At 43.6% G+C, this 26,318-nt stretch overlaps 1 protein-coding gene across 1 annotated transcript in view; it reads left to right on the forward strand.

The window, feature by feature from the left end:
- The window catches only part of LMNTD1 (lamin tail domain containing 1), a 71,602-nt gene extending 57,294 nt beyond the window's left edge, over positions 1–14,308 (forward strand). Inside the window, exons 6-7 of the mRNA XM_054196909.1 lie at positions 7,562–7,565; positions 14,143–14,308. Of these exons, the coding sequence (XP_054052884.1) occupies positions 7,562–7,565; positions 14,143–14,308 (170 nt within the window). The remainder of the gene's footprint in view (positions 1–7,561; positions 7,566–14,142) is intronic.
- The last annotated feature ends 12,010 nt before the right edge of the window (positions 14,309–26,318 follow it).

Genomic DNA, 26,318 nt, shown 5'->3' on the forward strand with positions numbered 1-26,318 from the left:
TACTTGGCGTCTCCTTCATAGCTACCGCAACGCATCTTCCTGCATCGTCACGAGATCCAGAAACATTTTCCTTTTCTTTGATTAAAGCTGAGATCTTGCTATAATCATATGACTCAGAGTGCCATAGGTCTGAGAAAAACACCCGATGTCTGAGCTGAGCCTTGAGATAAATCCCCATATATTGACAACTCCAAGTTGCATTGCTAAGCTGTTACATACTAAAAAGTAAAAAAAAAAAAAAAAAGAAAAAAAAAGGTATTTTGTTTCCTGAGAAATACTCAGGCTTTTGATTATGCCTCCTGTCTTCCAAGCACCAGTCTGCAGGTCTAGACTCTGTCTAAGGAAACCAAGCTGTTTACCCCTGACTCACTATTTATGTGGATCGCCCTGTTTTGGCGAGGTCGGGCCCAGCCATGGATGGCGTTGCACAAGCCTGGCGGCGCGGCGCGGCACGGCACGGCACAGACAGGAGTTCGGAGGCACCACAGATGCAAGGGCTGGGGAAGGTCAAGTGTTTTGCATGGACAGGCTTTGGGATAGCTGGGCTTGAGGTGAGGCCCCACAAGTGCTGCAGGGCAGGGGAGATCTCTCTCCTGTGGGCCCAAGAGACCCCTCCTTCTGCTGGCAAAAGAGGGAGGGTCTGCGTTCTGAAGGAATTGGGGCAACAGTGTAAATTCCAGGAGTTGTCGAAATTCCAGATTTTCGTGCCAAGACATCTCGACATTTTCTAATATCGTTTCAGAGTGAATCAGCAAAAAGCCAACAGCAGTCCTCATCCTTAATTTGGCCTCGCTTGAAATGAAACACTTAACTCACAGAAATTATAACAGAGCTAAAGGAGCTATTTGAATGGACTCTTGGGATATAAAAAAAAAGCAAAATTTTGTTCCCGCAAAGCACCTTGGTTCTTCTGCCTGGCAACTATTTCAAAGGGGAACTGCGTTCTCAGAAATTTTTTGGACAATTCCAGTAAATACCTAACACTTGATTCCGCGAAGAGCAGCGCCGCAGGAAGCGGGTGCTGGAGGCATCCCACGTTTACGTTCTGGGCTTCCGTCTCTCGCCCGGCTACTGGTCCAGCCCCACACAGGCCAGTGGCTTCCAGCTCCCTTTGCCCTGCCCCGCCCCGCACTGCTCAGCACCCGGCTGCGGTTTGCACTGTCATCCGCTGACCCCGGTATGACACGCCGCTGACGTCCACGGTTTCACGGGCCTTATTTGTCTTTCCCATCCCACCTAATTCCAGAAATACACCAGCGGCAGCATAGAACGTGCCGCCTTCGGCCCGGATCTGAACCCTTGACTGGGGTGGTGGGGGTGGCTTCTGGCCTCCTCTTGCAGCCTGCCGCTAGCCCCCGCGGCCTTGAGTGGCCTCGGGCACAAGGGAGACCACCCCGAGGTCTGCCAGCACCGCCAAAAAGCAACGCCATGCCACGCAAAGCAAGGCAGAGCGGGTCTGCGCGGCGCAGGGTGACGCCGGGCAGGGCAGGGTAAGGCACCGCAGGGCCATGCCGTCCGGATGCCCCCTCCTCTGGGCGGCGGGAAGGCGGAGGGGTGGCCCCGCGCCGGGGCTGCGGCCTCTCTCCCCCCTCCCCCGGCCGCCGCCGCCGCCCCGCCGGGAAACGGGTCACCCCGCGTTTGCACAACCCGCCCGGCCCCGCCCCCACGTGACCCCGCGGGGGCCCCGCCCCGGCATGCAAATCAGCCGGGCGGGCGGCGGCCAATGGGGAGGCGCCCTCCGCCGTTGTATTTATAGACGCTATTTAAAGAGCCCCTGGGAGTCTCCAGCGCGGCGCAGGGCGGTGGATGGGGCGCGGGAGGGCACGTGCGCCCGGAGGGCCGGCCGTTGGACGCGCGAGCCCAGCCGCCGCCTGAGGCTGGGGGCCGGCTGTGGGGGGGAGGGGGAGCGGCCGCGGCCGGGCCCCGCTGAGGAAAGGGGCCCGCTCTCGCCGCCGCCACCACGGCCGCCGTGCGGCGGGGAAGGAGAGGTCCCTCGGTTTCAGCTCGGCCTGGCGAATGGTGGGATGCGTCTGCGGACGGAAAGTTAAAATGCAGGGCTCGCCAAAGGCAGTTTTAAGTCAAAAGCTAACGGTTTTTCGGAGCGGTTCAGGTGGTTTTGCTTTCAAATCATGCTCTTCGGCCAAGAATTTGGAGAGGCAAAAATCTTTTTTGCTGCTCTACTCCGTATCCCCTTAAAAAAAAAAAAAGGTCTCTTTACTGGAGGTTGTTGTGTGGTGAGAGCTGGAAGGGAGATGTAAGACTATTAGGGCTGATGGAGGTTTCCCAGCGTCTCTGTCTGTTCCGGGCTGTAAGGCGTTAACAGAGCGGTAGGATTTTGTAATCGCTCTGCACTGAAATAAATGACTAAGGTAAGCGAGCTGCAGTCGTGATTTGAACCCGATCTTGCAAACTTGCTCTTACACAAATCATCTCTGAGGAACTGGCACCCGAGGAATTTTCTGTCAAAACTTGGACGTGAGAAGAACAGCAGCTTATCTCCATAAGGAATGCACCCCCAGGCCCCGTTATGCGGCATTTGATACATAGCTTGCAGTTCCACTGAAATCAATAGCGTTTTTCCCCTTCACTTGGAGACTAAGCCTTCTATTTCTATGCGTATGTGCCTTCCTACAAATCCTCACATCCAGTTGATACCTGGCGCCCCTCTCACCTTCCTGTAACACTGTTGAGTACGGACCCTGTAATAAGAATTGCAAATGTCTCTACTCCCGCTCTAAAGAAAACATCGACAATGTGTGCTTGGTTACTCTGCTAATGCGTAATTGAGAGAAGGATGGGGATAGGAACTGCTCCAGCTCTCGCTGTTTGGCTCACCAGAGGCAGACTGATAGGTTTCCCACTGGCTTTTCTTTTGTTAGGATTTGCCTCAAACCAGGCAAAGAAGGAAAAAACCCAAATAAACAACCCCAAAGTTTTAAAAAAAACTCCACAACAGCCCCAAAGCCTGCCGCTGTGTCGACAGTTGACTGAGTGACTGCAGGGCTTCAAATAGCCTCAAATACACGCTGCTAGTCCCTAGCAAGTGGTTTACTTAGATGGTACTGTAAGTGCACAGACTGACTTGACCCCTGTTTTATTAGAGCAATGGCAGTAGTTTCCAGGATAAAACCTAAATGGATCTGGGAAAGAGAGAGACATTGCAAGTAAATCAGTAAAAAGGACAACAGATTACTCATTCTTGTGTTGCATTTAAAACTATAACCAATGCCTATTCAATCAGTGAAGAGATTTACTGATTGTAGTAGGATTTGGGTCAGGCCAGTGAAGAAGCTGTGTGCTAAAATATTGTGATGAGTTAGTGCATTTTACAAGGGCTTTTTTAAATGCTTACGCTGCCCAATTTTCTTTTTTGTTAAGGATCTCATCACTGCCACTGTAGGAGAGAGGAAGAAATGAATTTTGTAGATGAAATGTGCTTCAAGTGAGCTGTTTTTGGTTGGTTGGGGTTTTTCTCCAATTTTTCTAACTGCACTTCAGTTGGCATCTACTTGAAAAATGACTGCAATGTTTACATTCAGTTTTAAACTGTAGGTTTTAATACCCTCTGCAGTTTAATCAAATTAATATAGTAAAATTTACATAGTGAACTGCTTGACCGCTTTAGTGTATGAAGTTGACTAGGCCAGCAATTCTCCACCTTCTTCATGCTCTGAATTATATTTCATAATAAATGAAAGCACAAAGCAACCGGATCCATAAAGAGTGGAGTTAAACTAGTTGTGAAGCCTCGCCGGCAAATACCATCTGCATAGTCAGATTGGTCAGTAATACAAAGGATTCCCAGTTCCCCACCTCTCTAGTTAGTATGTACAAAGAAATGAACTGCTTTCAAATTTAAAATGACCAGATATCAGCGGGGAGGAAGGAAGGAAGGAGGCTTTTTGCACATCCCAGTTTAAATGTGATGGAGCTGGGCAGCAAGGAACAGACACGCATACCAGTCCCCCGTGGCTGCTGAGCAGAAGGCTTTTGTTCTGCAGGGCAAGATCAGGTGGAGAGGCAGGCAGAGTGCTGGCAGAGGGAGGAAAGCAAGCTCCATCTGTGACAGTGCAGCTTGTGAGAGTAAGCGGCTTTCTGCAAGGCTTGTGCTGAAATTTAACAGCCCCTGGTGTGTTCTGGCAGGGACTTATACTTGTGGGTGAGCTGCCTGAACTGGGGATTGATGCTGAAACCCCTCTGTCCTTCTCCCAGGTACTCACCTGTGTGTGTGTGTGTGGCTACCTGATGTTCCTGGAGAGGGGAAAAAGGGGATGCACTACCTGTTTTGGAGGCCACAAGCCACTAGCTAGATGCAGGATGAGGCTGGGCAGCACAACAAAGACATTTTTGTACCAGAATTGACATGTTTGCTTTTCCAGCATGTTTATTTCAGTGAGGCTGTAGGAAGATGTCATTTTTCACATACGGCTTTCTGGCTGTTTGTAATTGTCTCCTGGCTGAAGACTGCTGTTCCCATCGAGCTGCTGGTCTGTGGGAGCACATCCTAATTCTTTTCAGGCAAAAATCAGGCAAACTGGTTTTAATAGTTGCAATAGTCAGTCTGAGCTCATCTGAAGTGAAAGGAGGAGGGCTCCCTGGAACTGCTCCATAGGCAGTTGGATGAGGCCAACATCCAGCAGAGGGGCTCAGGGTGGTAACAGATTTTACCGACACAGCCAGATTCAGAAGATGACATAAGTTCACAGCCAAAAAAAAATCACCTCTAGATCCAAAATACATCATGCCCTTACAAAAAGCAGTATTCAAACCTTTTTTAGACTAGCACTCAGACTAATGTACTTTTTGCTGAATTTTTCTGCCTGTAAGTTGCGCTAGTCTTCGGATCCATATACCAACTTGAGTCATGTCTATCAGTAGTGGATCTGAGGGCATTTGAGCATGTGAAAAGGAGTCAGGGTACAAAAACTGGACTTTGAATTCTGGAGTTCGTCTCGCCATCTGCCTGACAGCATCAAGGAATCACAGGAGTAAGGGCATGCTGAGTAGGATCCCCCAGGAAACATAAACCCAGTGGAGTTGTTGAGGAAGGTGGTTGTATTTTTCTCTTATGCTAGAAACCTGAACAGGGTTTGGTTTTTTTAGCTGAAAGAAGTACACTCCAAAGGAACATTGCGAGAATGGGTTTTGGCCTTCTGGAGATAGCCCTAAATGTGTCTCTCAATGCAGTCTTTTCTCTTCTTCTTCCCTTCTCTCTGTCTTGTTAATTATTAATCCAGTGTGTTGAGAGCTACATTCTTCTGAGCGACTCCTCCCATGTTTCCAACCTGGGCAACTTGTGTTGCATTATTAGTCTCTGGACTAAAATTGCTCCTTCATAAAATATTGTACTCTGGCAAGGAACCCAGGCAGCAGAGTGTACAGAAGGTGTGTCATCCAGGCCTTGTGGCATGTTACGAGAACTGCCTTGCTTATCCATTATGCTGCTTGCTTAAATGACCTCTGCAGTGTTCAGCAAAATGGCCTCAGGTTGTTGTGGACTTTGCGGTCTTTTTAGCACATACAATTAATCAGGAGGGAAAAATAAATCTAACATCAGAATGAGTATTTTACTGGAACCGAATTGCAATTTAGAGTGCATAATTTAACACTTCGGGGAGTGGATGTTCTCTGCTTACTTGAAATAATTTAGAGGCGGTTTTGAAATAGAACACATTTGTGTAAACACGTCTTGGGATTAAAGATCTCATATTTAGTTTCCTCCAACATTACGTCTGTCTATAGGATGTGCCATGCAGTAAAGTCTAAGCTCTGCTCTGCAAACTGCTCCTCTTACGAATAGACTCAAAATAGTCTTCCTGGCATAATTTCATTCCCCCCCCAGTAAGGGACTGTAGGCTAAAACCCAATGCAGAGTAATTCTGTGCCTCTTTTATAGATGGGAAGACAGGAGAAGTTTGGCTGAAAGTGGCCTCGAGCTCGCGGTTCACATTTTTCAGTACTTAGCAAGGAAAGCAGCTGTTTCAACACATGGATTTCCCCAAAACTGCAACCCTCAGAGTTACAGATTGATTTTGAAAGCTGTCCCAAAGTTACCTGATTAATCTGTGGCAGACCTGAGTGTATGTGTATATCTCAAAGGCCAAGTATATAGTTCATTCTGTGTTTTCTCTCCTGCATTAGTAATGCAGCCCAATTTACAGGCCCTTAATGAGAGATCCCACACTGACAAAGTTGATAATACTTTTTGGTATGAAATTTGCATGAAATGTAGCGTGAAATTTGCAAATATCTTCAGGCCCATTGACGTGTGCTATTTACAAACAGCTTTGTATTGCTCTTCTTTCTCATTTTTTCTGAGAGTAGGGAGCTTATTTGGGATCAGATGTTGTTAACCTAACCCTTTGAAAAGATCACCAATTGTGTTCAAGGGCTAAAGGATCTCTCAGCACGCACCACCGCAGCAGGATCTGAATCTTGGGCAACAAGCATTAGTGATGGGATTTAGGGATCCCTTTTTGCTGTGTGACATTTATGCAGCTAAGAATAGGCAGTTGTAATAAGTTTCCCATATATGCTTTCAATATCAGTAAACAAAAGGTCTCTCAAGTAAATGAGCAACAGTGTTTTTGGTTAATGCATTTTTAAAGCTAGGGCTCATTTATTTTACAGTTAAATAAAACCTGTTGGGTAGGTTAGGGTGTAGGTTGCCACACTTCAAACTACAGTAACTTACACTCCATTGCCAGTGGCCTGAGCATTTACCTTCACCGGTGTTATCTGTAAAAGAGCAGAAGTTTTGAATTTCTCCAGGACAAGGAACCTCCTTGGTCAGTACAAAAGTGCATTTTCGGGTGTATGAGTCACACATGTTTTCTGCAGTGTCAAGTGGCACCCTGATTGTGCCCATTGCATGAATGGAGTGGTGCTGCCTTACCCTGGTGGGCCTTTTGTGTTGGCAACTTGGAGCTATGCGCAGAAAGCAAGAACCAGTGAGTTCATTCACTGGGTGAGGCTGAGGGTTATACCTGATAAATGGTTTAGGGGCCAAACTAGTGTTTAAATGGAACTGAAGGGGCACCATTCTAAGACTGTCACCTAAAAGTCCCTTGTTCAGCTGCCACTGAACTCTAGAGCTGTCTGCACTCACGTCCCACTGCCCTGTTTGACTGTGCAGTTTCTGGCACCTGGGGTTCTGCCTCGGGCACTTGAGCTATCCTGGCCCTGCCCCCAGCCGGGCACAGCTGAGCAGGGTGTCCACAGGAGGCAGCCCCTCACCTAGCTCGCTCTGGGGCTGCTCGGGAGGCAGCCTCAACTCATGGCCAGCACTTGTTGAGAGAGTCAGGGTGTTTTAGTCACCTCCATCAACCCTGCAGAGGGGATATAAAATCCAGTGGTTAAAGCACCTGCACAGAGATGAGACATGGGGTGGTGTTATCCCCTCTCAGCCAAAGGAGGTTCAAAACTTTATCTCCTCTTCCCAGGAATGTGCTCTTACCCCTGTAATATCAGATATTCTGAATAAGAGCCCTCTTTTCCTCCTCTTCTGAAAGCCCCAGGAGTTTGATTTTTTACTCCAAATTTCGTAATGTTCCTTTTGCAGACAGGTAAGCAGTTTAGCTGTCGGACTTGGCATTTCTTGTCCTATTCCAGGATACAGAACAGGCCCCTGAGGATGAGGCATGTGAGACTTCCATTGGACCCAGCTCTCTGCATTTTAATTTGATGCCTTGAAGCTGAATCACTGTTGGTCAGTGGAAACCTGCCATTCTGAAGCTTGAACCTGATAACTTGCTTATAGGGTTATGCAGTCAGGTTCCTGGTTCATCAGATAAGGCTAACCTTATTTTCCTGTTGATCATCTAAGCAAGAACTTTCAGTCAGCTGTGTTCAGGGTACAGGATATTTAGGACTGCAGCAAGGCATGTTGCTGTCTGGGGCAGCATAGTTAATTCAGCACTCCCCTGCTCCGTGGAGGCTCCCTGCAGGGTCTCCCACTGATCTCCAAATTCATGAGGGCCTGCTGTGTTTTGTTCTTTTCCACATTTTGTGCCTCTGTTGGAGGAACATCCAGAGCTGGCTTTCTTGCTTTCTGCCCCACCCTTGGTACAGCCCTGAATGTACTAGTGACCCCGTGGTTCCTGGAGAGCCCCGGAATGGAAGGAGAGCATTGATTTTGGCTGTAAGTGATCAAAACTGGGATTTTTTTTAAACTGGTATCAGAACTGCCACTAGTAATAGTTGCTTTAGGGGGTTGGTTGCTTGGTTGTAAAGCATGTTAGAATTTTGCCAAGAATTAATTTGTCCAAGTGTTCTCACTAAACCTCACAACTGACAGAAAAACACCACCAGTACAAACTCTAGTTTAGTCTGGCAAGCTGTTGTTACTAGTCAGGGGAAAGGTACTTCTGCAAAGCAGACAAAAGCTGCATTAAGCTACCTGCATGAAGTGGCACACAGAGAAAGAAGAGCACGTTTTACAGAGTAGGGAAGTGTTACGTCTGTAAGAGCAGCTAACTTGTGAGATTGACTGAATACCTTGAAGACTCTTCACTTGCCTGGCTGGGTTGGGTGCACGCACTTGGAGCATGAATTCTTGCACAGTCAAATCTGAAATTAATTTTCTGCAAGTGCTTACTTGTACAACTGAGAAAGTGCACTGACTGAACACTTTTGCCCAGGTGCCTCAAGTGCTTGCAGAAGCCTAGCACAAAAAAGCTGTGAAGACTGACAAAAAGATTAACTGAACAAACTGAATATATTACAATACTTGTATTTTCCCCTCAGCTGCCGCTTTAACAACACCTTGTAGCTGGCATTTGCATGAAAGACGCACAGGCAAGGAATACAGAAACAAAACCACAGCAGTTACTGACTGCTTCAGTAAACAGTTCACACATACAAAAAGTTAAGGCTAACATTTTCACATGGACAGCTGCAGTTCTGTAATGTGTTACCCCTCATCAAACTGTGAAGTAATAAGAAAATGATATGCTGACAGTTCCTGTCATTATCTCATAACGCTTGGGCTTTATTGCTGCACTGTTGCAGGTTTACTGTGTCATCTTGGGCAAGGGATTTGAGCCTGTGGTGCCTCAGTTTCCCCTGCTGCAAAACAGAAGCAACACCTACTGCACAGGGGTGATTTGGCCTTGGGAAGTAGCTTGCAAAAGCAATTTGGGAGTCTTCGTTGAAAGAGCCCACCTGTAAGATTGCAAAATGTTATTCCACAGGTTGTTTCTAAAAAGGCCATAATGAAAAATCAGCCTTATTTCTTTCAGTCTAGACATGAGCCCAAGGTTCTGGCCATTGTCCATTGTCTTTGTAAAATGTACAATGTGGTATGTGAGGTGTTGCTGAAAATATGTCTGCTGCCACATTTTCTGTACAGCCATGGCCATAAACAGCTAGTTCATTAGCACACAGGCTCTCACATCTGTAGTATAAGACACGGTGTACTTAGTGTGTCTTTTACTTGGTTCACTTTGTATCACAGGATACATGGAGCTGACTTTTCCTTCCTTCCTTCCTTCCTTCCTTCCTTCCTTCCTTCCTTCCTTCCTTCCTTCCTTCCTTCCTTCCGTCCGTCCGTCCAGTCCATCCATCCGTCCATCCATCCATGCAATGAATGTAGTTTTGGTGGGGCAGGGACCTGTTTCTGAGTTCATTGGATGCTTTCATTCGATACATGTAAAAAGTGTTGGAAATGTTAAATGTTTCAGTTAATATTGAAATACTGGGGGTTTTTTTGGGAATTACCAAAATAAAATAATAGCAAGACTTAGGACTCTGGAAGCAAAAATCTGTCCTTTTTTGAGATTTTTTAAAAAAGGTTTATTTGGTCTAAATTGAAAGTGTTGGGGTTTTTTCCCATATCCATGCAGAAGAAAAATGAAAAAATTAAAAAGGCATGCTGATCATTGTGAGGCATTATAAAGTGAAAATGTACTTATGCTGATGGTAAGGGAAGTCAGAGTCTGAAAATAAGAGCTAATTCAAACCAGAACCTGAGATCCAAACACTGAATGCTTTTGAGGAATTCTGAAATCTAAACATTGGTACTGCAGACTTTTAAAAATAAGGCAGAACCATATGAAATGTCAGAAACTGAGATTGTTTTTTATCATTTGGCTCTGTGTTCTTCAAGCCTTTGTCCTTTGTTGTCTTTTCAGTAGCTATAGCGGCCACTTAGGCACTCTCTTCCTTCCAAAGAGATTCTATGGAAGTCAAAAAAATGGGGGGGCCTACCCTGTCAGTAAAAAAATTTCCACTGAATTTCTGTCATGTGGTGACAACGCTGTTTCACTCAGCGATACTGTCTTCTGCTATGTCGTGGGTGGTCAGTCTGCTTGGAGTGATTTTGTCGGATGGCAATATGATAGGCTTTGATGTGGCCTGCACCGGGACGTATTACCACCCTGACTTTGAGAAGTGTCAGTGGAAGGAGATTTTGATTAGTTGCTATTATTTATGGAGTCATTATTTCAGAGTACCCACTAGAATACTGAAAAAAAAACCCACCGTTTTGACCAAATTGTGAAAAACCTGCTGTATTACTGAGGTTTTGGAGAATTGCGGATGTGATTTATCTTTTGTTAAATGCTCTTTTACTTATCATATTATCTTGTGGTTTTATAGATAGCCTAGTCTCTACTTTTATTTGTGCCAGACCTTATCTATAGCTTTTCATGTGTTTCAGTTTTAAATGGAGACAGTAGCAAATGGAGGGTATGGCACATCTTTCTTTTGTTGCTGACTTTTAAAAAGCATAATTTAGCCATGATGAGAGAGAACATCATAGAAAAGTTCTCTCACGGGAACTTCAAAGTCTTTGTAGCACCCTGTGGCATTCTCTCCTGTGGTTTATTTTGGGGGTGAACATTGGGAAAATGCCTTTGGAGGCTTTGTTAAAGTTTTGATAGCTAAAAAGAGAATGGATGTTTGACTTCAGGGTGGAAATGAGAAACAAAGAGACACGTTCAGCCCTCCCCAACACTGTGACCCTTTAATGCCTGTGAAGCTGTTCAAAGGGGACATCATGGTAGAACTGGCTTTCTTTGGAGTTCCATGCTGCAAGAGAAAGTAAAGCAGTCATCGGCTGCCTGAGGTCCTTCTGTCTTGCTCCCAACATGGGTACATGCCAAGCATGGAGAGGGTGAACAGGGCAGAGGTTACACTGAGAGTGTTTGTCTAATGCTTTAGATATAATCCTCCAGCTGTTTTAATTTATGCTGAACACAGGGCTGGTCCTGTGAAAAGCCAAACATTAGAGGCCACCATGGTGGTCTAGAATAAGGGAGGTGCCTTGATGTAGAGTGTGATACAAACCTGGAACAAATCATATGAAATCCTTTCATCTCTTTGAGCTTAACATGAAGGTATTAAGGGTGAAACTGATGGCATTAAACCCCTTTCTGCTTTCTTAGTTGCCGAGCAGGCTGTTTACAGCAAAGATTATAGACCGTGGAAAATCGATTCAGGGAGCATTGACCTTGAATCACACTGCATTACTCCACTGAAGTCATAGTAGGACCATTAGAACTGAGAACTGAGTGTGCGCGTTTTCAGTGCCGCACAGGACATAAAACAGACTTTGCCTACCCAAAGGGAATTGTCAGGATAGATGCATTTTAGAGCTAAATTTCCTAGTTAATACAGAACCAGACTGTAGTCACACACATATTTTTGACAGCTTATATTATGTAACTTGGAAGCACTAAGATATACCAGATGATGTGCTCTCCTTTGGTGATGTAGCAGAAAATGGCTTTTCCAGGGAGAGCTGCGCTGGAAAGAAGTGGTTTGTTCCCACATAGCCACACAGAAACTTCTACTCTCCTGTAACTATGCTGGCTTCATTTTTAATTGCAGACCAGAACAAAGACTTAGCACTTTCACAATTAGCAGTTGTAAATAGACATGATGTAAGGACTAACTTCTACTCACATAAAGTTCTATTTTATGCCTAATTTACATGTGTAAGCGCCTGTGTAATTGCATGTACAGGCTGAGAAAGTAAATGAGCACATGCTTCTTAAAACCCATCCAATAAGGTAAATTTTCTTCCCCCTCTTCCTTTGGAATGAGAGTGTGAGTCTCTTCACTGGGACTTCAACAGGATGTGCCTGAGCCCTCAGAGGTTAGCGCCACAGCTGCTAATGTTTCCTAGGTAGCCTGGTGTAGTTGGAGTGGATGGTTATAAAGCTCAGGGATACTCTGGTCTGCATTGACTCTCCTGTCCTAGAAAGGAGTTGCTAAAACTGCAAAGGTTATGCCATCATGCTGATGGTGAAGTAGGTGAGCTCTGTAACCTTGACTTTGAGGCAAACCCTTGCCAGTTCTTTGGATATCAGCAATGTTGGATACATCTCTTCAGTCTAATTGTTTTTTAGTTTTTGCTGCTCTTGTTATTGTTGCTTTATAGAGAGGAGTTCTAGGAGCTGCAGTTCTAGATTCAAGTTCCCCTTTTTTTTCTTAGTTCAGAATAAAGTGCATTTTTCAACCATGGTAGGTGGAAGAGTAGAGAACAAAATGGGTCAATATATTTAAATGTAGGAGATGAAACACTGGATTCTTTGTCTGTGTGATATTCCATGAGGGGAGAAATACTTTTGTTAGGTATGAAAGATGGTACTAATGAAGGTGAGGATGATGCTGCAGGGCAGGAGACTGATCTGGTCTCCAAATATTTAGCAGTACTATGGAAACAGCAGTACTATGAAAGTTAGCAATGAAGGGTTTCTGAGAGACAATTAAATGAATGTACAAAACTTTGGAAAGTAAAGAAAAGGAAAAGTCGTTCTTGAGGAAGACCTCATTAGGAGATACAAGAAAGCTGCCTTCTGTTCTGCCAAGAGCAAACACAATTTAGGTGGAACTGCACGACAGCAGGAATACATGTGCATGGTGTGAATGGTGCCCCTGTAGCTTTTCTATTTCCTTGTGAATCTGCCCCTGGCTAGGAGGTGCAGTCTTTGGCTCCACCATAATAACTGAGAACACATGGGCAAGAACTGTAGTCAGTGCAAAATTTCACTTAAGTCACTGATGTCTTGTAGGTGTAAGAGGTTGCTTGCCTACTTTTGATTGCAGGATCTGAGCCTTAGCTAGCAAAAATTCTTCTGAATTGCTGCTCCTGGAATCTGTTATTTCTCAATCTTTCAAACATGCTAGAACTTGGCTGGCAACATACTATTTTTGCTGGGCAGGAGCACATAAAACTTTAATAGAAACCTCTTTGATCAAACTGATCACTTGATTAGATTGTCTCCCAGGGAAATGATTTGGTGTAATAATCATGGTGAATGGAAGTGTCTCTTGCTTCACCAAAACAGGATTGTTCTGCTGCAGAACTGCCCACTGGTGGGACTCTTTGATCAGTGTTCAAGGATTACACTAATGGAAGTTAGCTGGTGTGTAACCAGGTGTTGACTAGATATTACACTCTCAAGTACATTTTTGGTGAGGGAATGAAGAAATTAAGATGAAATGTGAGTCTGTATTTTTGTGCTTGTCTTTTGAGTAGTCACGGGGCTCTCCTGCAACTTCTAGAAAATCTAACCTCTGAAATGGTTTCCCTCTGAAATATCTGAAGTAATACACCCAGCAGAGATAAACAGGGAGTATGGGAGGCAGTGGGAAGTTAGAGCAGGTGACCAGGTTTCTATTTGCAGCTCAGACACTGATTTTCATGTGCATTTAAGAAGTTTACATACAACTTCCTGTGCCTTACATTTCTATACAATAGGGATAATAGTATTTCCTTTATTTAAAAATAGTGATCTGTAATCCTTGGGCAATGTGCTGTTGCAGTTGAAAGTACTGTGTATGCACATTAACCTGTATAGCTCCCTTGTGATAGGATGTATACTCTTTCCTGTATTTTGGATGGGCTAAGTGATCTCGTACTCCTTCAACGAAGGTATAGTCAGGCTTCCCCAGCCCAGGTTCCTCTTGGTTTGAAGGGCAGGAAACCAGTCCAACAGGGGTTAATGTAGTGATGACCTTTGCAGCTGGTCTCCAGCTGCTGGTCCCAGCTGCCAGCTGCAAAGAAGGGAAGGGGCTGGAGAGAAGTGCCACTAGTCCAAAGGTAGGAAAGGCTCCGTGTTGCAGAAATTAAAGGTCTTAATGCTCATTTGCCTCCTGAGAAGCCCATTGTACTTCATTTTCCTCCTTGCTCCCTAGGAAAAGAGCCCTTTCTAAACTTGAAGGTATCCTGGAAAAGATAGAGACCATCCTCTGTAATGAGAGCGAACAAAGCACAGACTGTGCAGAAGAAGTGCCTGAATATGAACTAACTTCCCACATTGAAGAATCACCTATGCCTGACATAGCCTTGGATTGGCTCTGATTTCAGTCTAAGCTAAAATGGGTGGTCTTTGTCCCAATTTAACTTCCATTCACTGAAACGGAAGCTTTTTTTTCCTGGGGACAACGGAGATAGTTCTTCCACAAATCTGTATTTTTTCAGACATGTTTCAGTATGGGGTGCAGAGAGAAGCTTAATTGATTTGTGTAAAGTCTAGGAGTCATAAACTCTAAAAAATGTTCCAGAAATAGTATCATTACCCATTTTTACTGTCAAACCTTGTTTCCTTAGAGACCTAGAGGGCTGACAGCCTCTCTTTTATGTGACATTCGGTTTTTACATCTCTACCCAAAGATCTGAAAACAGACTATATGTTCACTGTAATTATGAGTCAACCTTTACTGGTGGTGACTCAAATATGCAACTCTGGCACCTGTTTCATGTCTGTCTGGGTTTTGGATAACACTGACAGTGGCACATAGAGCAAAGGTAAACATGAGTGGGTTCCTTCCCAGAAGCTATTTGCTCAATGCATTGGATGATAAAGAACAAAAGCTGCTATAAAAAGGTGCTTACAAAATTGCAGCTGTAATAGTGGGGCATTGTAGAGGGTGTCTTATATTACTTGCTTCATAGAGGGAGCGGCCTTAGGACTGGATACCGGTGACTCTAACACTTCTTTTGGCATCTTATTTTGCCTGTTCTATGCACATTCAGGGTGGAGGAGAAGGGAGAATTTAGTTAGCTAATTGTATTAACACTAGTGAGGCACCTTGTGGATGAAAAGTGCTATTTAAGTGTTCAATATTACTATTATCAAGGGAAAAAATTTACTCAGGAGAGGAAACTGTTCTGCATCTTGCCCAGTCACGCAACTGCAGACATGTGCAGGGGAGGAAAATCAAGGCACCACATTATGCTTGTAAACAAGGAGGTATCAAGTGTTAAATTTAGGTACATAATGCTGGTTTTAATTTAACTTGGCAAATTTATGATACCAGCATATACACCTGCAAATAACACCCCAAACCCAGAATTGGTTGCTCAGCTTTCCCGTGTATATTATTGTCTAAAGTAATTAATTGTGGTTGCGTGAAATCTCGGTCAGGAGCCTGCACTGCACGAAACAGTCCTGCATACGTATCTGTCTTAAGTACGGTTGCCAATGTGCACATTCATGTGAAAAATAAGTTCAAGTGTAGGGAAATGCTCCTCACTGAGTATTGCACTTGGTCCTGTCAGGTGAGAAAAGGTATTTTGCATCTCCTCAGGGACAGTTGTGACACATCAGGTCTAGCAAAGGCATTAGTATGTCCAAAAAAGATACAGTTTCAGGAGCTGAGGTTTGAAACCAATTCTTTAAGAAGAGGTAATGGTTGGAAGCAGAGCCAAGATGGGAGAAATGTGAGATATGAATCTGAGAAAGTCCCAAGAGAACCCCCAAACAAAGGTAAAACTACAGAACTGGTGTGATTCCACCACCTGCAGATATCTTGTGCACATTCCTGAGGGCAGATGTGTGCGCAAGGATGAGTCCTAACCCTGTGGGTTAAGAGGGGATCTACAGTTTATCAGCTTATGGGGGAAGGGGGAAGAGGAGGATGATCTAAGGATTTAATCATGGGATAAATGATTTTCTTTCTGTCTTCTTTGTCACCTCTGCCTTTGTAAATCCTTACAACGTTATGTATTTTGGATTTTATACATAAATGCTCTTATTTGCTTTTACTTTACTATGGCTTATGTTAAAGGCAATTGCAAGGTGGGGTCTACCATCAATATATACCCTACCTGCATGAGTGGCAGGCTCAAAATCAGGATACTAGAATACTGTCACTGTGCCCAACAGCTCAAAACCTTTCTGCAGGACATCCAAAAGCTCTCCAGTGTATCTCCAGTAATCCATATGGGCCTGTTTATATATCAGGAGTCCATGTACAAGTGTTTTCTGGTGGCTGGCATTAATCATCATAGTCAGAACAATGCCAGAAGCCCAGAGCTGTGGAAGGGAATTTTATGATTGTGGTAGAATTGCGTAGGACTTGTGCTTGTTTGCCAGTTAGCATGAATCATAGTCTAGCCCTTATACATCCAGCGATAGCTGTACCGCTTCAGTGACAAAAAGGGAAAATTGCATTAGTTTTGTTTTTCCTGTTTGTTTTGGGTGTACACCTTTGCTAGCAGAAAATATAGTTTCGAGAAGCAGCATTCTCCCATGGAGGTGGGGCACAGTCACAGAGGAAACCTTTGGGAGAGAAAGGTGTGCTTCTGCTTATCCTAAGAGATGCTTGTTTTGGTTTCTCAGGGAACAGAAGGTACCATCCCTCCACTGGGGAGGAATAACCCCGTGCACCAGTACAGGTTGGGGGCCAACCAGCTGGAAAGTAGCTTTGCAAAAAAGGACTTGGGGCTGGTGAACAAGTTGACTGTTAGCCACCAATATGTCCTAGGGACAAAGAAGACAAGAGCCTCACTGAATGCATTAGGAAAAGTGTTACCAGGAGGTTGAAGGAGGTGATCTTTCCTCTCTGTTCAGTGCTGGTGAGACACACCTGGAGTGCTGGATCCGGCTCTGGGATTCCCAGCATAAGTGAGACATGGAAATACTAGAGCGAGTCCAGCCACTAAGATGATTAAGGGATTGGAGTATCTGTCGTACAAGGAGAGGCTGAGGAGGCTTGCTGGATTTTATCAATATGTATAGATAACTAACTCAAGGATATAAAGAAAATGGAGTGAGGCTTTTCCCAGTGGTGACCAGTGACAGGACAAGAGGCAATGGACACAACCTGAAATACTGGGAAATCCACCTTAAACATGAGAAAAGCCTTTTTTATTGTAAGGGGGATTAAATGCTGGAACAAGTTGCCCAGAGATGTTGTGGAGTCTCTGTCCTTGGAGATACTCAAAACACAAATGGGCACAGTCCTGCGTATCCTGCTCTAGGTGACCCTGCTTTGAGCAGAGGGTTGGACTAGATGATCTCTAGGGGTACCTGGAGAAGTGATTAGCTTCCTGTAAGACCAGCTAGACAAATCATGATGTACTGTGTTGGAATATGTGCGGACTCAATAAACTAGACTCTGAAAAGTTTAGAAATCTCTTCAGACAGAAAGGCGTTGATGGTGTGAGGAAAAGTCATAATGAACTCAGTATTGCTAATTGCATGTGACCATATAGAGTCTGTTGGGTCAAGTTTATCCCTGGGTGGTCATCCATGATTTGGGATAGACAAAAGCATCTTTAGCTCACCTATCTGGTTGTGTGGCAACAGGGACTGAAATCAAAGCAGGCTACATGGGAAGCTTAAGCTGTTCTAAGTCAAGTGTGGGAAAAGCAGACACCCACCGGGAAGCCTCAGAAGTGAGGTTTGTGGAGGTGAATAGAACTGCAGGAACAGGGACAAGGAGCCAGACAGGCCGAGTACGACACGTTGCAACAGAGGCAAATTAGCATCCAGCATCTCAGGAGCAGCTCACCTGTTACATCGTCTGTCTATGGAGGACTGCATTACAAGGAAGACCCCTCTTGGGGTGATATCTCACATCTTTCAAAAGGCTCGGTGATGGGTCAATGTTACCTGCATTAATTATCACAGTGAGAAGGAGCAGGTTTGGCTATTTTCAGGCCTCTAAGTCCATAATGAGTAGTACTTACAGAAGCTCCTTTTGCTAAACTTTTGCATTGTTCCAGGGACACGTCAACAGAAAACCTGAAGATTCAAGAAGCAAAAGGATGCAAGTATCATAGGAGTATATTTAAAATTTAATATCTATGCTAAGAAATTAGTTAATAACAAGAAAGCAGTAAGAAACAATGCATTTTGCCTAACAGGGGACAGAAAGGAAAGAAATCTGAGGTTATCTGCTCTCTGTAAGAGCTCATCCAGACAGCAAAAGCCCCTTGCTCTTTTCCCTTCCCTACATCTAGCTGACAAGCTGTAGAAACTTCCTAGTAAATACATTCAGACATTCAGTCCTAGGGTACATCCCATGTCTTTAGATTGTGTTCAGATAGGAAAATCTCAGTCTGGGAAGATATTTTAGCTTTCATATTTCTCCCCACTTTTATTTATGTATCCTACATTTACCTCCAATTTACATTTAAGACAGGCAACTGGATTGAATTCTTCCATTTCTACGCTTTCCCTCCCCTCCAAATATTGATCAGAGAGCAATTTCATCCTTTCCCGTTGATTAGCCAGGCTCAGTCACCTTCTGGGCTTGATCCCTGATAACCCATGAAGATTTAAAATGCTCTCTGCCTTTCTCAGCAATGTGCTGACCCCAGTCTGAGGTGTGTCCTCCCTAAATGTATAGATTTGTGAACTGATGACCATACTTCATGCGCACTCATATCTGGGATCCATGCACTGAGATCTTGATAGAAACTACACCCCATGGCAGTCAGCTACTGTGGTTGACAAAGGCTGCAGGGTGAAGAACATTCTATTAAAGAGAGACTTCTACAAATAAACAATTGATGTTTGTGCCACATGAGTGGGCTGCTTGGGTGTTTTAAAAGGCTTTCCAGAGCACAGAAGTGCTTCAGAGGCAGTGGTGTGCTTTTTCCAGAAGAGAAATGACAGGACAGAAAGTTCTTCATGTTGTGGAGACCCCAGTAGCTAATTAACAAGAATGAGACGCTCCAGATTGTGGTCTTGACCACACCTTCACCCTCTCAGCAAAACCTAGGGAATCCAAGGGGACACAAGGCAGCTTATTGAGCTGCAGTATGCATACGTGGAAAGCTGCCACTGAAATCTAATTTTGTGCTAAAATCTTTTCAACTTACTGAGAGAAATTTAATTCTTCCCATATACACATCAACAAACAATTTGATCCCACCCACGAATATGCAAACAAATGTTTAAGTTATGCCAAGTATTTCTCCTTCTAGCTGCCAAGTAAGAAAGGGAGAGTGTTACTGTGACTTCTATTTTTAAATACTTGGGAGGTACTCCAATACTACAGCTAGGGGGACTATATAATACCTAGACTCAAGCTGAAAGAACTCCAACAGCAGCTCAAAGGGTTGCTGGAATAGCTGAGTGGTGAGATTCTCCATCTAAATGATGTTAGCAGAACCGTACCTTCTGCTTGAAGTGAACGCACATATCGACCTCCTTGAGCGTAGCTACCTTGCTAATTGCAAACAGGCTGCAAATGTCCTAACTGCTGTCCCACAGCTTTGTTGTGCGTGAAACTCAGCCCATTAAAACGTAGCCCAAACCTTGCCCAGTCATGCCCCCTCCTTCCTCTGTTCTATTTTGGGCTGTGGCTAGGTGTACGGACCAAGCTGTTTCGTCGGACAGAAGCTTGAAGAAAAGGCCCGTTGTTCTGAATGGGAGGTGCGTTGTGTAACACACTGTACGAAGGATGTATGTTTGGAAGGGCTGATGTGCAGAAATCCTTAGCAGGGCGTGTACAGCACAGAGAGGGGAACCCAGCCACAGGAGGAAGGAGCCAGGGAGGGGAGAGCAAGGGAGGATGAGGGTAGAAGGAGCAGGGGTGGAGGGACAGAGACTAAGACAGTAACTGGGCCTACAAAAGCCACCGCTGGTTGTAAAATGCCTGAAGATAAACTCAAAAGCCTCCTTTAGGGTGCCTAAGGGGGTGAGAATTGTTCTTAAATGCTGTTTTGATCACCTTAGAACAGCTATATCTTCAGGCCCAAATGAACTGAACTGAAAGCAGAACCTGTGATGAGAGTTAAATCTGTCAGGGTCATCTTTCTATTCCCTTAAAACTTTGCAGGACTGGGATCAATTTGGTTCCAGGTATTTAATCCCATACCTCTTTAAAACGGCCTCATATATGTGGTTCCATTGCAGGGGATACCTTAGGTCTGGCCCAGTCAGTGTCCTGAAGTGTTTCCTGGTCTGGGTTGGGAGCAGGTGGCATGAACCGTCTTTATACCAAATCTGGATTTCTCTTAGTGTCAAGAAAATGTCAGCTACTCTTTAGCCCTTCGCCTTGCTGATACAACAAGAAGAGGTTAGCACTAGCAGCCAGAGATGAATTTGGTCCACGATGTTAAATGGAGTCTAAATCACAGAAGGGAGATTGTGCAGCAGAAGCAAACAAGAGGGTGTAAGTTAAAGGCCAGAAATGGACCTTCCTGTTTGCTCTGTCTGCTCCACACCTTTTCTGCCCCCCGCTTAGTTATACCAGTGGCTTCGCTTGTAGTCTTCCTGGAACCACTAATTCAAATCCTGTCAGGGTAGACTCAGCCCCTCTGTAATTTTGAGGTTGAATGAAACTGTAAAACCAAAGATTTTGTGGCAAAGTGTTTGCCCCAGTATGCTTGACCAAAATTGTCCTAATGCTTTTTGTACGTGGCATGCTGAGCAGATTGGTGTCCTCTCATTGGTTCTTCATTTCTTCTAATGTATTAATTACTTTAATTACTTTACTGCCTCAGTATTACTGAATTAGTCATGTGTTTTGAGGGAGATAGCATAGTACATGTTTACGACCCACATCTTCAGTGAGCGCTAGTTGATGTAGCTCTGTTGCCATTCCTGGAGTTATGATGACTTGTTTGAACTGAAGATCTGCTCATTAAACATAACCATTAAAATTCACAGCAGTGCCACGATTTAGTTTTTAAGGATTATTAGCTGAGATGGATTATTTACTCTTGAATATGAAACAGGCCTGTTGGCAATTTTAAAAGGATAAATCTGAAATATCTTTTATTATCTGTCAAGCTGGAAGCAGGTTAGATGGGGATTTTGTTGCTCTTCTTTAGGGGCAAAAAAACCAAACATGGGTATCAAAATGGGACACAACCCATGCTTTTTAAAATTCTAACTTTCTAAACTTAAAAACATCCTTCTATGTTTTTTTTAAACAAAATATTGCTAAAAATATTCTCCTGACCTGAAAGTTTTGACTGCCAAGATTCGTCTTCAAGTACGCTTTTATAGACAAGTTACAAATCCATGAAAAATAGACGTATCACCTAAGTAGAAATTAACTTGAACATTCCTAAGCCAAGATCCACATGATTCCTTCATGTTTCAGGATTAAATGTCTGTTGTTCTCCCTTTTCCCTTCCAACTCTTGTAAAGGCTCTCTATGAAAGCTAGGTATAGAGACAAATGCTTTTCAAAAATATGTCATAACTCAGGTTGTTAAAAGATAAAGCTCTCTAACAGAAAACCAACTCAAAGCAACTTATCATTCACTTCTTTCTCCAAAGGTCTTCCATGCTCTAAACAAAATAATGAAAACTAACTTATGATGTTGCCAAATACAGTGGTGAGTAAGTGGACTCCTGAGCAATCACAGCAGCAGCACCATTTAACTTGTTGCTCAGGAGTCCATTTAGTTGTGTTTCTGCAAATAAAATTCCAGCCTGGGGGATGACAATTTCACTCTCTAGATCTGTGGGACTCCTGGTGAGAACATCTACATCACTCTTTAGATGTTCTCCTTGCGGGGGTCCTGGCTGTGTACCACAGTCTGAATCCCCTTGGACTACGATGGTTTTCTAGCACATAAAGCTATTTTTACGGTACCTCATTTGCTTTGTGTCACAGTCTAGCTCATGTTCAGCTCTGAATTCAAAAGTGAACAAAGTCATTAAGAAGTAGCTTTGTGCATGGATATGCGGCTCACACAGCTCTTGGGGAGGCCCCTGCAACGGCTCCCCAGAGCCTCCTGCAGCAAGTCCTTTCAAGTCTATTGCTGAGGCCCCCAAAGTTCAAAGAGGCTCCACCAGCAGTAAGCACAGAGTTTTGAACTGAGCTACTGTATTTCTAACAGTAAAAGTGAGGAAGGTAAAGGTAAGTGATAAGGTAATAGCATTAAGTAACCCTGGTCACCCCCCATTAGACCCCAGGTGTAACTGGGAATGCCTGGGAAGGAGCACGTCCCAGACAAATCCAACTTTGTCTGATCCACGGGCATCCCAGCTATCCACCCATCGTGTCTTGGAGCCCTCCTGCACTTCCCAGCCAGAGATCCCACCACCAGTACTTCTGTTTTGGTTGCCTGACACTGCCTGCCACAGAGGTCTGCCCCTCCTCTACCACTGAAGAGCCCTTCAGCCCTTCCAGTTCCCCACTTCCCCCTCCCTCCTGCCAGGATTGTCCTTCCTCCCAAGCCCTTTTCCCACCAGTACACTCCACTCCTTCCTAAGCCCAAACCCCTTCCTCTGAATATGCCCCAGAAACTCCAACGTCTCATTAAGCATGCACTGCCTCTGTCTTCTTGGCTCCTTCAGCTCTGCCTGCTGAAACGCTGTTGCCTCACATGTTGGCTCTCCTTGCTTGCTACCTGCTGCTGTCATACCGCTGCCTGCCAGGCTCAGCCATAAATGCCAAAACCACGGACCTGCTCTCGTGGGAACTACAGAAGACTTGGCTCAGCTTGCACTTCCTACAAGTGTGCCCAGATGGGATGCTGGGAGAAGAAATGGGCACATCAGAGGAAAAACTGGATCTGTGGTAGGTCTCTTCAAGAGCCTTGCTTGCTGGTTTGGAGCAGCTTTTCAGAGTTGTAAAAGCTTGTAAGTATGTGTCACTTTTCCCCATCACAATGGCTGCGGATTAAAGCTGTTTATATTTTAAGTATTTCTATAGCAACATCTCATCAGCATGAATTTTGCTAAAACGCTGCGTTTTATCTGTGATATTACAGTAAGTCTATAAAATGTCACTCACTGAAGGCATTTTGAAATGGTTGTGAAAAAGGGAAGTCAGGGAAGATAGCATTTTATACAGCTGGATAAAGTTGCTGGCAGTTGGTAGCATAAAGAGATAATAGAGACAAAGTAGATTTTTTAAGTAAAACTACCCAAGATTTAAGTAACCAATTCCAGAGTGTAATTAGGGTGGGAATAAGCATCTCCACATAGGACGTAATGAGGAATACAAGCTATTACAAGCTATTTTTACATGTATATCTGTCCATGTGGCTTTAGCATAGGCTACTTCGGATATGGATCAAATTAAACTACAAAAAAGGCATTTTTAGTACATAATAAGATTGTCCGTGTGGGCACTTAAACCACCCTGGCAAGCGTCGTAATAGCTTCCCCAAACAGTAATACCTAATTCTTGCAAGCTAACTGCAGCTGACAGGCTTGAAGGACTCCCGCGATGGAGAGGTGGTTAGTGTCAGTTGAAGGCTAAAAGAGCTTGAAGCAACGGAAGAGGAAATGACTCAGGCTAAGAGAGGAAAATCATCCGATGGCACTGTTTATTAAAGGAGGTGGAGGAAAAATATCCATAACATCATCAGGTCTGTGCAAACTATTGTCAAGGTATGAGATTGCTGGTATGAATTACGTATCAGTAGATCAGAGGATCCTGTATTTAGAACATAGATAGACAACAGCTGAAATGTTTTTTTTCCCCCAGCCTCCCCTCCCTTTTCCTCTTCTCCCACCCACTCTTTTCCTCCTCTGTAAGCTTTGGTGGTTCAGATAAACTGAAACATGGATCTTCCCTCATCTTCCATTAAAGTTTGCAAAAGGAAATATCTGCAAGCAAGATATTATAAAACCAGTCCTTAGCCATGTGCATCCTTCCTTTATAGTGACTCGTCAGTTGTGGATTCAACCTTCAAGTTATACATTCTCAGTGGCAGTAGAATATAAAATTTGAAAATGAAAGTATAAACAGTTTAATTGTCATTTATTCATACACCAGTTTGTAAATGCGTAACAGTGGCATAGCCGCTTACATTACCCTGAGACAATAAATCACAAAAAGAAATGCCTTTAAATGAACAAAAATACGTTTATACATGATTTATAGAAACTCCTTCCACAAAGAGATTTCAGAGCCATCAATGTACACTATGCGCTGAGCAATTTTTCAACCGCTTTTGTGGCTGTGTCTGAAGTAGAACACATTTTGACAAAGACTCAGTACATTGATGTTGTACTAACTTTGTAAAACACAGCAATATAGAACCTGCAGCATAGTTTTTTCTAATCAAAACTAATTAGGAAAGCCAGGTAGGCAGAGTGCATTTATTTGCTGAAGTTTGGACAGGACTTTGAGAGTAACATTACTCCTGCTAGGCTAGGAAAGGCTAGGAATAGGCTAGGAAGTAGGATTTGGGTAACAGGTACAGTGATTTTTATGTAGGAGCCAGCCTCCTACATGACAGGCTAAAGGGCAAATCGGGAGTAAGTGTTCACAAATAAAAGCTAAATCTAAGCAGAAAATCCTGTGTTTGGAAGTTTGCATTGACGCAAGCACTTTACACTGGTTTTGGTGAATTTGTGTATGGGGTAGGGCACCAAACTTTGTTGAGGGTAAGTTTGAAAATTGTCCTCCATGCATATAGACTTTGTAACACTGGCTTCTTTCCTCAAGTTTTTGAGCTACTTGTTTGCCACAAAACCAGAATGCTTTATTTATGCAAAGTTTTTGCTGTGTTTCATGCTTGTTTTTATCACAGCAAGTTTACCAGTGAAGGAGTATGCTTCAAAAAAGCGTGTTTGAAAAAGACAATAGCATCTCTTAAGGGCTGAGGAGGGAGTCTCGATATGACTTCATTAAATGCCACATGAAATATTTCAAAAATTTGTGAGGACTAGTTCTTGAAATGCTGCTAAAGAAAAGATACATTCTTACTCTGCCCCCACATTGCTAAAACTCTGCTTTGCGAGGTTTAACCTTTGTAGCTCATGCATTCAGTGTAGGATTTTAATATCTCAGCTTACGCTAAAATCCAGAAAATTCAAATAGTAAAATTCCTTCTCCTTTTCATAGAACAGCTTGTTTGAATGAAAGTATATGCTTATTATTCTCAATAAAAAGATCTTATTTCTATGATCTATTCCTCTACTTCTGTTCGATAGATCTTCCCTCACTAACTGCTTCTGTCATAGTACAACTGTTAAGACACAAATGCATTTCAGGAGAGCGGCAGCAATTAAACAAAGTAGGTATTGATTTCATTGCCAAGTGAAGCCTGGATTCTTTTTCCATATGATCACGCACACTGCTGTGCATGTATATTGTCACTCCAAGACTTGCATCTAAGTAAAATGTGTGTATCTATAAACATAGGTGGAACAAATTTCTGTGCATGTGTGTGCACACATGTGTGTATATGGACACATGTGGTCTGAAATCAAGGGAAGTCAATGGAAAGACCAGCACTGACTTTACTATGCTTCATGTTAAGATCTAAATTGCTAAAATTGATTCATTCTCCATTTTGCCTTTACTGACTTGCCAGGCAGGAACTGCGTTTGTCTTTGTTTGTACAGTGTCTTGCACAATAGGCCTTTTGAATAAGATTTTGCTATCTAATTACTGTATATTAATGTATGTGATATAAGTTTATTACTCACCCACCCAGTCTTTATCTTGTTTCTCGTTGAAACGAAGGAACTGCAGAGCAGAATAGGCTTAAATAGTCAGCTGAATTAGATTTCTGTAACGATCTCTAATTCTACGGTTTGATCACATATATATTTACACAACCTTTATTTCTGACTGTAATGTCAGATGATACTAATTCTTTGCCTTCAGTAAGTGAGTGTTTTACTAATGAATATTTAAAGGAATGGGTGGGCATAAGCTACAAAGTTCAGGTGCTAATGTCTGTTTATATTTACAAAAAGTAACGTTAATTTTAACCTAACCAAGTTTTCTTTCCAATTTAAAAACCCCAAAAAATCCCAGAAAAACATTGACTTGAGCATCGTAGCAAAATGGAATTCCAGGCGGATGCCTCTCCCAAAGCTCAGGGAAATTTAGATGTGAACTTTTAATAAGGAGCATCTCTCTGTTAAAAGGAAAGCTTTGATGAAAATGTAAGAGTGATGTAAGATGATACTGGTCCGTAAGGAGCAGGGGCTAGAGAAATATCTGAGACATGTGCAGACTAAAGAAGAAGAAAATCAAAAGGCTTGCAAAAGCAAGTCAGAAATGACTCTTTCATTTAGGACTGTATGTGGCAAGGAGGAATTTTCATCTCAAAGAGAGCTATTGAGAAAAATAGCAAGCTAAGCTCATTCCCTCCTGCCTTCTGTCAGTCTGACTGCAGGCTCTCAAAAACTATTTGAAATTGTAAGATCT

Source organism: Rissa tridactyla, chromosome 1 (genome assembly GCF_028500815.1).
Source record: "Rissa tridactyla isolate bRisTri1 chromosome 1, bRisTri1.patW.cur.20221130, whole genome shotgun sequence".
Lineage (NCBI taxonomy): Eukaryota > Metazoa > Chordata > Aves > Charadriiformes > Laridae > Rissa > Rissa tridactyla.